A 14543-nucleotide genomic window follows, 5' to 3' on the forward strand; every position below is an offset into this window, starting at 1 on the left:
GGAACCTTTGAGGAAGAACTCCCGGGTAGAGTAAGTCTGGGTACTCCCTTCAACTCTTGTGGTCTACTTTTGAACAGATTGGCTTTTGGTCAGCTGAGCGAAGACCTTGCAAAGCAAAGTGGCTAAAGTTTTCTGGCCACGTGAATACCGGATGCGGTCCAGGAATCTCTTAGGTCTTAGCAAGTTGCACGTGTCGCTACTGGTGGGAGTTCTAACGGGTCATTGCGTGATGACCCATACTGCGCCAGCTGTTTGGATAAGGTGGAATCATCTCAATACCTGCTGTTCTGGTGTGCTGCCTTTGTAAGCCTTGGGTCGCATTTTCTACACTCCCAATGAGCTTTTGGGAATGGATATACATACGTAAGCCGCTTGAGGAGCTTCGTGACCAGCGTGACCTCCCGCTCTGTTTCTACCCTCCCCCACCCTTCCGACTTGCCTATGACTTTCCTCTTCTTTCTTCGGATCAATTTTTCAGTGCAAGTTTAAACTTAGATCACGTAAACTGCGTGTTTAACCCAGCCTGTTCGAGCGTTTAAACTTGGCTCTTGAGGGCAACGCAATGGATAGCTTGATCCGTGTCTAAGTGCGCTTTCACCTACGGAGGTGGCCCTTCTACCTGGCCTTACGTAGAGACTTTTGTGGGCTTTTTCGGGGAGTTAATTTTGGGATTTTCAAGTGTTTTATTTTCTATAATATTTCGGTATTTTTTAGTCTTTTCGGTATTCTTCGTGTTAAAAAGTTCTAAGAATCCATGGAATTTTATGAGTATCCCTATAGTGTAAACAAAAATGTTTAACGTTAGTTTCCGATTTAAAAGCATACCTACATTAGGGTGGTCCAACGTTTTTTTTGTTCAGCTACCCTTCAGGAATGAAGAATTTCGAAAACGGAGACCTGTATTTTTTATGTTGAAGTCGGTTAATATTGAACCATGTCGCCGGGGCTTGGAAGTGTAACATATATCTTATATGGCAAAAATAAATGTTTTCGTATCATTGCTATAAAATCGTTTAATTAAAATATTTTTTGATCGGATAGGATATGTTTTCTTCAGAGATCTTCAAAACAAAAAATATATACACATTTAACTTTAAATATTTATAAAAATCTTTTCTCCATATAAAGTATGTATATAGAAGACCTCAAGGGCGGCACAGTTAAATCTTAACCGATATCAAAATAAAAAATGGATCTCCTTTTTTTTAATTATTCAGTTCTGGGGATAGAAATTTCCAAAAAGTTGATTTTCCTGTGTATTTTTGGAGCAGCCTAACGGCATATTAAGCTCCCAAAACTACTGGACCGACATCAATGATTTTTTTTTGTGGTTTTGATGGATTTTATATCTATTTACATATATGTACATATACATACATACATATTAAAATCTATATAATTTTCTTCATATGTTCCAAGAATAAATGCATTAACCTATTTTTTACGATTTTTGAAAAAATTTTTCCAGCAAAACGCAACATTTCCATACTTACATTTAAATGGAAAATGAGTTTTTATTTTCTGTCAACTTTCATATATTAAAAAAATTAAAATAATTTTTTACTTAAATTGCTTTCGTGAAATTGGCTGTTATAAATTCCTACAGAGTAAAATTTAAATTGATAATGGCGGTTTTTTTGTAAACTTTATTGCAAAACGGTGTAGATATGTTAAGGCTCTGTCTCATTAAGCTTTCGCAGCTCTGATGCTGATTCCAGTTTTTGTTGTGATGTGGATAGGCCAACGATGGATACACAAGGCAGCGACCGTACAAAAAAAAATGCAGCGATTTAGAAATTGAGAAATATTATCCGCTACCCCTTATACCGAGACAAGAGGATCATTTAATTTGGCAATTATGTTGAAAATAGAAATAGATTTTTACCTGATAATTCGGAAATGCTTTTTTTCCTAATTAAAAATATTAAAATTGTTTACTTTAATTACTAATGTTACCTAACGTTAAAGTAGATTATAAAAATGCAAAGCAAAAATAAATTTCTGAACTAGATTTTTAAATTGATTATTTTGAATCGAAGCCGTTTTTCTGTTATCACAGACCGGATAAGCCGGATTCCGGATATCTACCGGATACCCGGCACATCCCTAATAATAATGTATACGAAAAAAGTGGATATTCATTCAAATTCAAATGGGTATATTAGTGATTGTTACCAAAAGGCCCAGCACTTACAAAATCAGGTAGGTTCTGCAATTCAGTCGCGAGGAATTCCCACTCCGGCCAATTAGAGTTCACAGTGAATTTTGTTGAAATTCACTCGGAAGGGAATTGCAGAACCGGCCTGAATGTCGAGCTGGTAAATTGTGAATCTATTGGACAACTAATAAAAAAGTTATTTTTTGGATTTAAAAAATATATATACATATAATTTTTAGTTTTGTGGGACCAAATTTTTTAACTTCGAAGCTAAAAAGGACAATTTTAAGATTTTGTTATTTGCTCGTTGTTTTACTAAAGTATGCTAAGAATCAAAATTTATCTAAAAAAAAAGCTAAATTCAATTGAATAATATTGTAGTCCAGGTTCAAATTCTACAAAACCTTTAAGCATCGGTAATCGGTTTATTGATCTGTGTTGTTAGTAAAAATCATAGTAGTGGTATTCACCAAAGTGAGCAAGGGGCCTGGCAGTTTGACAAAGGAGCAGAGTAGCTCAAGCAATGACTGTTCTCAATAGTCAGCCACTTGCTCAATTTGGTGAATGCCGCAAGTGAAATAAACACTATTATTACACTATGAATAAAATAATGAAATTTGGCTTCTAATTTTGTAAGTTGGATATACATATATTTACTCTTACACTTATTAGGTGAAAACATAAGGTAACCTAGGTCACATAGTGCCGATTATCGGGGAATTAGCCTTAATTATAATCTATTGTATGTATATATTTTTAGACGGGCTCATACTTAGTAATATTATTGGTATTGGCCTATTTCCCAAAAAATATTACTTTTCGTATACTCTAAATAATAATATTGATTTTTTTTTTTTTAATTCTAATATTGACTACAAATCCATACTGATATCCATTACAACATTACTATCAGACTTATCTGGCGGGTTTGTGGTAACATCCTCTTCGTCAAATTTCAACTTCATGCAATTGAATTTTGCTGGTGACTCTTCAATGGTTGGTAGACGTTTTGATGCCGACTTTGTCGATGATGATGTGAGTCCGCTAAAATCTCTACCACATATCTCATCTATTACGGTTTCTTCATTCATAAGATCTTCTATGCATGTTTTCAATATAGTTGTAGTAACAATGCAATCACGATTAATAGCCAAACTCTTATGGAAGTAAATAATAGCTTCCTCAAGGTTACCCATGAGTGCGTGCACAAAACCCATTGCTGTATAGGTTTGTGGACTTTGAGGCTTAAGCAAAAGTGCCTGTAAGGTAATTGAAAATTATGGTTAATAATTTATTAATTAAAATTAATTGGGAGTTTTCGGTAAACACTTAAAGAAATCCTCTAAACAAAAAACTTGTTTCATAAAGATTTTGCCAATTTAGTAAGTTTCGAGCTTATCGGTATTTTATTGACGCTTCTCTTTGAGGAAATTCGCTTAATACTATGTACATACTTACATATTGGTGATAAGTTAAAGCTTCTTTATACTTCTTTCGCTTGCGACAACAATGGCCAAGATTATTGAATAAGGGTTCCCAACGCGCAGAGAGTTCCTCTTTATTTTCTTTAGCGCGTGCTCTAACAATTTCAGCAGTACGTAAAAATACTTCTTCAGCACTTTTGTAACTATTGTCAATTATTCCAAAGATAGTAGCATTATTTCTTCAGTATTTATAATTCTACACAACAGGTAACTCACTATTCATATTCATATTTGATAACTCCCAATTCATGCAGCACAAAGACATCTAATGGCGCTATAGACATAGCTTGAAAGAAAAACTTTTCTGCCAGCTCGAGATTTTTCGTAAGTCCACATTCGACACCAATATAGAGAAGTGGTAGATGACAACCACGCATCAGTTGTGTTGCTTTGAAATATGCAGCCATAGCCTGCCAATTTGGGTTTCAATTTTTATTCGATGTAATTTTTTGTTTAATGAAGTAATGATACAAAACCTGATCATGCTCATTCTCTTTTGCAAAGGAATGTCCATAGGCTAACCATGCGGGCCCATACAGGCGATCAAGTGAAGTCGCTTTAGAAAGGTATCTGCGCGCCGGATCACTCTTGCCAATCAAATCGTAGTAGCAACCAACTGCATACCATGATATGGCTTTATCAGGATAACGATCGACTAGTTTGTGAGCGACATAGAAGAGCTCTGTGAAAATATGGACAAAGCATTCCATCATAACAAATTCAAACATATTAGAGCTTCTAAAATTTGAAAATCATACTGTACCTTAGTTTATAAAAATAATATTAAGAATAAAGGTTAAATATAACTAAATTAGTATTTTAACAGTATTCAACTCACTGTTATAATCACCGAATTCGACTAAGCATCCAATTTGCAGTGTTAAGCCAGTATTATGATATGGATCCGCTTTAAGTAATCTACAAAGTGAACACAAAATTTAAGTATATTATCCTAACTGTAGTATGTACATATTTTAAAGCATTTTCAACCTACTCTTGCAAGATTTTGAAGCTCTTCTTATACTCGAAATCATAGAATAACTTCTCCGCTTCAGCGGCCATGAGATCAGTGCTTTTTTGTATGCGACTTAAACAAACAGAAACTGGCAAATTATTCTTGTTATCTGCCTCTTTTGTACGGTCTCTTCCTGGCGTTTCGAAATGCGAACGATTTGACTCATTAATGAGAGATGAAGCGCGTGTGAGGCTTATTTGTAAAGAAAAGGGCGAGTTCTTGAGATCCGCAAGCACCCTTAAAAAAATAATAATAGCATTATTATTGACCAATTCAAGTACTTTATAAACAATTTTGTATTTACTTGTTTGCAGGAGACATAATCTGTGGAGCCATATACTTTGAGAGTACATTCTTGTGCAGATGCGCATCGGACGCTTGAGTTTTTTTAATTTTCTCGTTTAAGTCTTTGATAGTCTGATCCCCAGTCGACTATTAAAAAAAAAACTGTATTGTAAGTCCCCAAACAATACGTATTTATTGTTATACTACTTACTGGATCAATGGATTCGTAATACTTTTTCAGCTTTGACTCATATAATTTTTTAATGAACTTGGCATCCGTTTCACTCGAGTGCTGGACAAGCGGCAAATGTTGCATTAATTCTTTTTCTAGAAATATTTTTTTTTTTATTATTTCCTTAAATCTTACATGCAATTAAGGTCTCACCTTCCCAAGCCATCAGCATTTCATGCTGTACTAACGCTTCGAGCGCCTCAAAGCAATATGCGGATTTATGTAGCGCTTGCACATAGTAATCCATGGCTAAGCCACGATTATCTAATGCCTCGTAGATTTTGCCTTTTATAAAACTTATTGATGCCATAACTTCCTATAAGGAGAACCAGAATGAAGCTATGGTTAAACTTACTAAAATTGCAATTGCAAGCATATTTACATTTTTATTCGTCTCCTCTGCATTGAGCGTAGAGTGACAGCCCAATGCCGCACTGTCTAAAGGCTGACTTATTAAAGATGATGCCAAAAACTCGATGTCTATGGTGTTTATAACACTCACAGCTTCATTGAGCTCTTTTGCTTCGTATAAGCTTTCCAGCAACAAGTTATAGCTGGATACGTGCGATTTCTCCAGTTCGAAAAGTCGTATGAGATGTGCAGCGCGATGATATTCCTTTAGCAAAAACATGCAATGCGCCTGGCAATAAACATCCTTGGGATCATTCTGGCTAAGCACACAAACCTTCTCAGCCCAGAAGAGTGCCGTCTGGTATCGGCGCTATAATTGGAAAGAAATACATAAATATTAAAATTTGGTTTTTATATGCTCTCACGAAGCTCGCTTACCATGTCGATGAAGATTTTTACCAACTTTCGATAGTGTGTTACATCGATTACTCCATTATCTACAGCGTCTTCGGCGCTTTCGTTTTTCATTTCGCTATCACCCGTCATAAATATATAGTATTTATTTCTTATTTAAGTGGAGAATCAAAGAAAAAATCGTTTCAATCCTGCGAACAAATTTATGGGAAAATCAACAACTCTCATTTGACAGCAAAACAGCTGACTGATATGCCGGCTGAGAAGAAGAAGACCTCACTAGATCACAATTAAAGTAACAAGCTGCCATACTTGAAAAACAATTGCAAAGACATAAGTACGTGAATCAATAAGAAGCGACAACCGTCGTACAGTCTTACGACTACGTTCTAAGATATAAATAACTTTCGTTGGTTTCGATTTTTTTGTTATTAATTTATACTTTTTGACATATTAAATAGGTCATTAAGCGGCATCCATCCTCTTTCGTTTTTATTACCATTGCTTTCCTTCTTTAAAACAGCATACGTCTTTTGCTGAAATTAGTTTAGAACGTAAACTCGCGTTTAGAAACGTAAACCCAAATCAGTTGACACGATCTATGTACATTAAGCAGGCTATAAACGGGCAAGAAATGGAAAAGATCGGTTGAAATTTCGAAAGATTGGTACGAGTGCGGCGTGGTTTGCGAACCGATCGAAAGTTGACAAAAGTTTCTATAAACTTTCGATCCGTTGTGCGTGTGTGGCGAAGTTGACGTGTTTTGTCATGTCTTTCGAGAATCGGAAGTGTGCACAAGAGCGGCAGATGATTAAGATTAAGCAAAACTTTTATTAAGGAACTAATAATAATACATAATAATAAAATGGCGCTTACACATATGTTAGTGTTTGGCCGAGCTTCTCTTCCACTACGCTCGTGCCTGCCGAGGGACGACCGCTGTTAAGAAAAAAACCTTTTTGCTATATTTTTTGGAATGTTGCTTTGACCAGGGCTTGAACCCAGGCGTTGCGGAGTGGAAGCGCGCACTGCTTATCACTACACCACAGCGGCCGACAAGGAACTAATAGAGTGGTTTAAATAGAGTTTAATATATAATCGGAAAACTTGGCCCGATCCCAGGCCTTTGCGGAGAGGCTATGCGCACTTCTAACCACTGCACCACAGCGGCTGTAGGACCCATTATAGCGGTTAAAAACTTGCAAAAAACAAGTAAAGAAGGATATGTTCGGGCAAAACCGAATTTTATATACCCAGCGCAGGTATCAACTATTGTCGTTCCAACTTTCTTTAAACTACCTAAATGCCTATAATAGTCTTATTTATTGTTGAGAGATTGTTGTAAGTACTAACTTGGAGTAAATCAACATCCTCAGTTATCGAAATATCGGAGTTTTCGTACATCAGAAAATTGCCGTTATATGGGAAGCCGGAACAATTTTAGTCCGATTTGAATAATTTTCAACGAATTGTTTTTCGTACTAAGGCTATTAAGTACACCAAGTTTGGTAAAAATAGATAAATTGGTTACCGAGATACACATTTGTGTGTCATAAGTGGGCGGCAGCACGCCCAAAATCCAAAAACTTATAATAACCAAATTTTTCGCTCAGTGGTCATCGCAATGATCGATTTTGGGTCATTTATCTTCGATAGTTACTGATTTATCGCAGTTTTCGGGTTTCTGTAGATTACAGCTATATGGGAGGTGGGCGCGGCTATTGTCCGATTTGAATGATTTTCCACAAATTTCTTAGCTGGAGTCTAGCAAAGGCTCGTACCGAGTTTTGTAAGGATTGGCGATGCGGCTACTAAGATACAGTAGCGGGGTCACGCCCCTTTTCCACAAATTTCATAATAATATTATTTTGTACCAAAATTATACTTCACATACTAATTTTCATCAGTTTGGATCAAATATTTACTGAAATATCAGTGCATTTTTACGAAAATACCGTTATATGAGAAGGGGGCGTGGTTACATTCCGATTTCGCCCATTTTCAATAGCAACCTACCTTGGATAAAGGGCAGCCTATATACCAAATTTCGTTGAGATATATCAAATTTTGGTCGAGTTGTCGTGTACACGGGCACGATCCGATCATTTATGTATACATTTGTCTATATCTATCCCGATTTCTTTAGGCTGTTACAAACAGCCGTTATGCGAACAAAGTTATAATACCCTGTACACAAGTGCGCTCGGGTATAATAAACCTCCAAAATGGCGAAGATTTTATTCGGTCTCTTTGATAAATAGATGAAGAACAGATATACATAACAAAAACATTACAGGCGTCTATTTACTTTTCTAAAACTTAGAAAATCGTTTGTTCTTGTAAAAATCGAATGCTGTAAAGTCTAATGACTGGAGTAAGGTAAAAAAATTTTAAGAAAATAAATAAATTTTCAGAACAAGAAATTTATCTTGGAACTTTCTTTGAGTAAAAAAAGTAATGGTTATAACATATCTGCTTAATTTTTTCGTTAAAATTAATAGTTTTGGTTCGGTTCCAGATAGGGATGTGCCGGGTATCCGGTAGATATCCGGAATCCGGCCTATCCGGCCGTTTTTTGGTTATCCGGTTATCCGACCGGATACTGGCTAATATCCGGCCGGATTCCGGATATCGATTATAGAAGATTCAATTTAAAAATTTAACCCAGATTTTGTATTTTTGTAATCCAATTTAATAGTATCTAATTTGTAATCAAAGTTAACAATTTGTATATTTTTCATTATGAAAAGAAGCATTTCCGCATTATCGGGCAACAACCTCTTTCTATTTTCAACATAAATGTTACCCGATGCACTAAATACCCTTTTGCGAGTTCACTGAGGAAGGTGGCGCGCAGAGATACTGCATTGCCAGTGTAAACAAATTTGGAAATTCTTTGCGGCTATACTTCCACCAAGTTAAGGGATCTTCTTGTCTGGATATAAGAGGTAGCTGCAAATATTTCTCTATTTCTAGTTCATAAATCGCTGCCTTTTTTCTTGTAAGTTCGCTGCCTTGTCTACCAATCGTTTGGCTAACCATATCACTAGAAACACTAGAATCAGCATCAGAGCCGTTGGCGATTTCCTCAAAGCATTGCCAAATATCCTCGTGAGCTCGATCTTCGATGGAAGCTTTCACTATAGTTCGGCATTTTTCATATGATTCAACTGGTTCCTCCATGCTAACTGATTTATAATTTCGAATTAGTTCATCAACAACCCAGTTTTTAGCTTTATTGGCGTCAGAAAAAAAACGAGTTTTGAAACGGTGCGAATCTGTTCCGAAAAAATTACAAAAATGCCGCAACTATTTATTGGAACATTCACAGCTCTTCATTTCGTCGTGCCGAAATTGCAGACCTACGCGTTCGGAAACGAAAAAGGTTAATAGCCGGGTTCTGTATAATTTAAACAAAAATTAATGTAAGAAAACAAAACATCTTGATTGTTCAAAAGAAAAGAATTTGATGAAGATTGTATTTGTTTGTTTATAAGATGCCATTTTTCACTGCGATAGCATCGCACGGATGTGTGCGGAATTGTGTTTTCGAAATGGTAAATTCTGTAGCATCAGAAACGGTGCGGAGGTCGAGGTGAACTCGAGCCGGCAAAAAAACAATATTGTGAAATTTATTAAGGGCAGCAGTCTACCGGATATCCGATCGGATTTGTTATTTTTTACAGGATATCCGGAATCCGGTTATCCGGCAAAATCTATATCCGGCACATCCCTAGTTCCAGACAATCCAGACCTAATCGGGTTGTGTCGTTCCAGGCCATTCCAGGCCGGACCTTACTAATTTTTTCTATGTGCATATTCGTGCGTGTTTACGAATACATATGTATGTGCATATCGTCACCTGAAATGCAAAACGACGTAACAATATCGTAACTGAAATGCAAAAAGTCGTGACTAATATTTTTAATTTGGTTCACAAAATGATGTGGGAGTTTTCTTTAATTTATTTTTTATTGAATTTTGAATTTTTTATTAGTTACAAATTTTTGTATTTCAGCGACGATGTTTGTTACGTCTTTTTGCATTTCAGGTGACGATATGTGTTTTACGCTCGTGCCGGGGCGGCCGGGCCGGGCCGGAAAAAACATAAGTCCCCTGTAAACCAAAAGAAATCTTTAGGAGTATCTCATTTGTGCAACGATTTATTTACGAATTTTCAAAAGAAATTATATGAAGAGGTTGACACGAGCTCGTAAAGAAATTTCTGTACGATAATTAAAGAAAATTCTGAAAAAAATTCTGCAAGAAATTCACCACATAGCAGCATTACTTTCATTGTTTTACCGATTTTCTTCCAAAATTTCGTAAAATGATCGAAGTGTGCACAATTTATTTCATTTTAGAAAATTCGGCAAAAAATCGGATGAGATATTTACGAATTCTTTAAAATTTCTCTACCATTTAGAATACTCTGAATAAATGGTCTGCAGGGTCCCCCCCCTTTGTGTGTACCCAACAAACAATTAGGTTTGAGCTCAACTTTAGGTTAAGTTGAGAACTAAGGTATTTTTCAAATCTCCAACGTTTTTTCTCAACAGTACCTCCAGTGAAGGATTATAGCGATCTCACCAAAAAGCACATTTTTCTTCGTATGAAAATTGGGCGGTTTCTCAAGTTTAGAAAATGCTAGTTCTCAACTTGAACTCCAATGTGATTCTCCAATTGATCTTAAACTTATCAATTCTTAAAATGCGACTTCGTCGTAATTTGAATTATTTGTAACCGACTTCAAAAAAGGAGGAGGTTATCTAAGCATTCGTTGGAAATTTTTTTTTCTACGTACATATGTTACAGCATAACCGATTTCTGTAGTTCTTTTTTAAAGGAAAGGTGGTTCCCCAGAGGTGGTCCCATCCTAATTTGATTTAGATCCGATTATTGGATCATGAAGAAATTAACGATAATCTTAAAGTTTTACATGAGAATTGACGTTTTTTGCTAAAAAAATGACTTGTTCATTTAATTCAGAGCTGCTCACTCCATAAGCACTTGTAGCACATTTGATTTTGTTTTGCCCTGAAGTATAGGCACATTCGTCGCCTGGGTAAAGAATGTCGTAAGCGCAATTTTGACGATTTTAAGTTCTAGAAGCAGTTATATATTTTGAAATAAGGTCTTTCGATTGGTGTCATCAGTTTTTGGATAACTCCTTTTGTTTCCGAGATATTGAGTAAAAAGTGTCGTTAATTTAGTAGAAATTTTGATCATATTTTGTCGTATTGTGGACAAATGATTAAAAATAATTAACTTATTGTTATTAAAAATTAAATAATTTAAAAATTTTTTGAACTAGTAACATTTTGAGAGACTTTGGAGAAAATTTATCTTCGCGTTATTAAGAAATTGCATTCCAAACTTCAAACGCGATTTCCCGCAATCTGCCGGAATTAACTTAGGACAATCTTTTACCCAGGCGACGATATATAAATTTACAATTTAAATATAAAAAAAAATTGTAATCGCCCTCCGGTATGCCCTGTCATATAAACACAATTCATATGAAAGTGCCTGAGTCTCATATGGAAGAGCAAAGCAAACGCCCTCCCATATGAAGCTCAGCCAGTCCACTAAATTGTACAAATTTACACAAACAAATATAGAATGAAAAAACAATAAAAAATATGTCAGCACTGAAAAAAATTTATATTATAAATTGATCTAATAATCATATATACTGAAAGTGAACACGAAGTTTATTGAAAAAAATACACGACGCTCATTGAAGTGTGCAAGCACTAGATCCTTTTGCAAAAATTTTTGGTGCAAAGCGTTGTGTATCGTGTGCTTTGTAATCATTAAACGAATGACGAAATATTACTTGTCACGCCATTGTGCAACTTGCCATCAAAACTTTTTTGGGAAATTTCAAAGGGGATATAGAATTCAATGTAAATCCCTGGGAGTAACACATCGCGTTAAGTTGATAGGATTGCAGACATTTTTATAAGGTCAGATTGCAGAAAAAAGATATTTCGCGACTTTGAGGGAAAATGTCAAGAAATATTCGTCAAACTTCGCAAAAAAATAAAATAAAATCATAAATTAAGGTTGGAGAATCTCCAATCTCATGTCCACACTAGATTTACCGCCCTATTCCCACACCACTGACAAAATTCATCATATGACTATTGTCACAATTACTGCGCCTAAAACACAATATAAACATTGTATCGTCGTTGTCACTTACTCAGTAGGTCATAACAATAAAACTGACAATTATCATACGACAGCTTAAAATAAATTCGCGGCATAGTATTAGGCGCAGTAGTAAAGGCAATAGTCAGCCGCTGAGTTTTGTCAGTGGTGTGGGAATAGGGCGCTTAAGGTGCCCTCATTAAATTTTATTGCATATTGCTTCAATGGTGCTATCATTTATTAACGCTTTAAAGTGGGACTTTTATAAGCGAAGAGTATCCCAAGGTTACGAACGGAAAAGTAAACACTTAGCTTGAAATATGATGTAAATATATGTAGGGATTCCCCCACTAAATTTTGGAACTTTTCAGCCACTAGGTCGCTATCATTTCTTAACGAACTGTATTATTCCTCATACATATATGTAAATACTCTAATTAGGTTTGTTCGTCGAAAATCCAGCAAGAATTATCCAACACTCAAAATATCAGAGAGTAAGAAAAAATTCTCTCAAATTCTCTCTCATATTGAGAAACTTGCAAATTTCTGCACGAACGCAAATTTGCAGAAATTTGCAAGTTTCGCTGCCAGCTGGCGTCCACGGTTGCATTTCAAACATAAAAAATTTTTATAGAATTTTTAAAATTCTTTCGGATGGCAAAAAACAGGATATACATGTATATTTCTTGTTGTTCTGACTTTCTTTAACATACATTTCAATATCTTCATCGTACTAGCTGTCGGGTTTCTTAAATCGACTCTGGTTGCAATTGCATTCCGATTGCGAATACCATTTTTTCAGCCGAATTAATTTCAAATCATTGGAATTAACTAAATTAATTATATCAACAATTATTTACTTCCTTTTTTCATAAAAAAATCGCTCGTGTTTATAAATTTTTAAATTTAACGAACTAATTTATTCAAATTATTGTAGACAAAAATGCAACCATGCGCCACCACCACATGTTTTTCGTGTTTGCAAATTCTTGCTGGCAAAATTTTTTCCAGCAAGAATTTGCAACTTCTCTCCAAGAGAACTGTCACTTTGCTCTCACAATTTTTGAGTGTTGGATAATTTTTTGGTCTGCACGAACGCGATTTGGGCAAAAATCGTGATAATTCGTACAAATTCGTACAAATTTTTTGCTCGACGAACAAACCTATTGTTAACAATTTTCATTCACTAATCGTACAATAAAAATAAACTTGTATCTTTAGCTTTATTTAAATTGCAAAAAAAAAGTCTCAGTGTACACATAAATTTTGTAGATATATTGTGAGTTCACTTCAATATATGTAAATATTTTGAGCAGGCCTGATCTAAACAATTGTCTTCGAGTCTCTTCTGCAAATCGATAAATTATTTGATTGATGATTTAATTTTTGTTTTCTGTACGAAACCTCTGTGAACGCTAAGCATAACTAAACGTAAATTCAAGTACAGACTAAGAGAAAATATTAAATTATAAAATTAATTTACCTTTTTTTAATTACCTGACTGTTTGTCTAACAAAAGTAAGCTTAAAAGGACGTTCACAGTTGATAAAATTATCGAGGAACAACCAGCAGTTCACCAAAACTTCCGAAATTGATGTGAAGACACCCAAAGTTTTAATTTATTGCATACATTTTTTAAATTGCAAATTGCTTATGAATTCATTGAAAGAAACCTACAATTAAATTTTGGAATTTAGGGGGGTGGGGAGGGTGCGGCTTGCGCCCGCATAGCCCCTACCTGCGTACGTCTATGACGAGAACGTTGAGAATCCCTCAAATATTTTGACCTTATAAAACCAACTTAAATATTATAAGTGTTACAGTACTTTAGGAAAATAAAATTTTCCGATCGATCCACCCGATTGCACATACCACATAATTCGTATAATTAGCGTTTATGAAACAAAAATTAGAATATTTTAGGACAGTATTTTTTTTTTTTTTTTTTAGAAAAAAACCCAACAGCATCCGAAGCCCAGCCTGCGAATCCGCTATATTATGTATTTTGTTGGGAATAATGTTTGAATCATATGATTTTAACAACAAAAATACGCAATGCGAGAATTTACAATACCAACATGTTGCGTGCCAACCAACACATCGAACACACATTCGCTGCCAGCATCCTTACGAGCATCTCACAAAATGCTCCCCCGCCCCCACATGCGCTCCCTTGCATACATCCATACATATGTATGTATGTACATCTGTACACTCTCTCAATGTACTTCGTGCATATGCGCCGCTCCGACCATGATGAAACGCCTTGTGGCGATAGCTCTGGCTTTGGCAGCGATTGTGGCTTCCAACTCGCAGGCATCGACCAGACCGACTCGAATTTTGCCTCGCAGTTACTGATTTTAGTTGGAAGGTGAGGTTTTAATTTTTTAAGCGAACACCGACAAAGACAAAAGTGTTAAAAGTATTTTTTATCAAATACAAATACAT

General features: G+C 35.5%; 1 protein-coding gene across 1 annotated transcript; it reads right to left on the reverse strand.

The window, feature by feature from the left end:
- Positions 1-2141: 2141 nt before the first annotated feature.
- LOC118737822 (cell division cycle protein 16 homolog) lies at positions 2142-6266 on the reverse strand. Its single transcript, XM_036468599.1, has 11 exons — positions 5964-6266; positions 5557-5895; positions 5328-5490; positions 5154-5269; positions 4962-5089; positions 4637-4894; positions 4481-4560; positions 4119-4324; positions 3859-4052; positions 3617-3785; positions 2142-3417 (listed from the first exon to the last, which is right to left on the reverse strand). Exons 1-11 carry the CDS (start codon positions 6069-6071, stop codon positions 3031-3033), a joined length of 2148 nt encoding a protein of 715 aa, XP_036324492.1. The 5' UTR covers positions 6072-6266; the 3' UTR covers positions 2142-3030.
- Positions 6267-14543: the final 8277 nt, after the last annotated feature.

Source organism: Rhagoletis pomonella, unplaced genomic scaffold (assembly GCF_013731165.1).
Source record: "Rhagoletis pomonella isolate Grant_MI unplaced genomic scaffold, Rhpom_1.0 Rhpom_scaffold_00004, whole genome shotgun sequence".
NCBI lineage: Eukaryota > Metazoa > Arthropoda > Insecta > Diptera > Tephritidae > Rhagoletis > Rhagoletis pomonella.

Bases quoted from the DNA above. Each gene is read 5' to 3' on its own strand.
- LOC118737822 (XM_036468599.1), bottom strand. From the start codon at position 6,071: ATGACGGGTGATAGCGAAATGAAAAACGAAAGCGCCGAAGACGCTGTA. The intron at 5,090-5,153 runs GTAAGTAGTATA...TTTTTTTAATAG, and splicing joins ATTACGAATCCATTGATCCA to TCGACTGGGGATCAGACTAT. The intron at 4,325-4,480 runs GTGAGTTGAATA...ATATTTTCACAG, and splicing joins CGAATTCGGTGATTATAACA to AGCTCTTCTATGTCGCTCAC.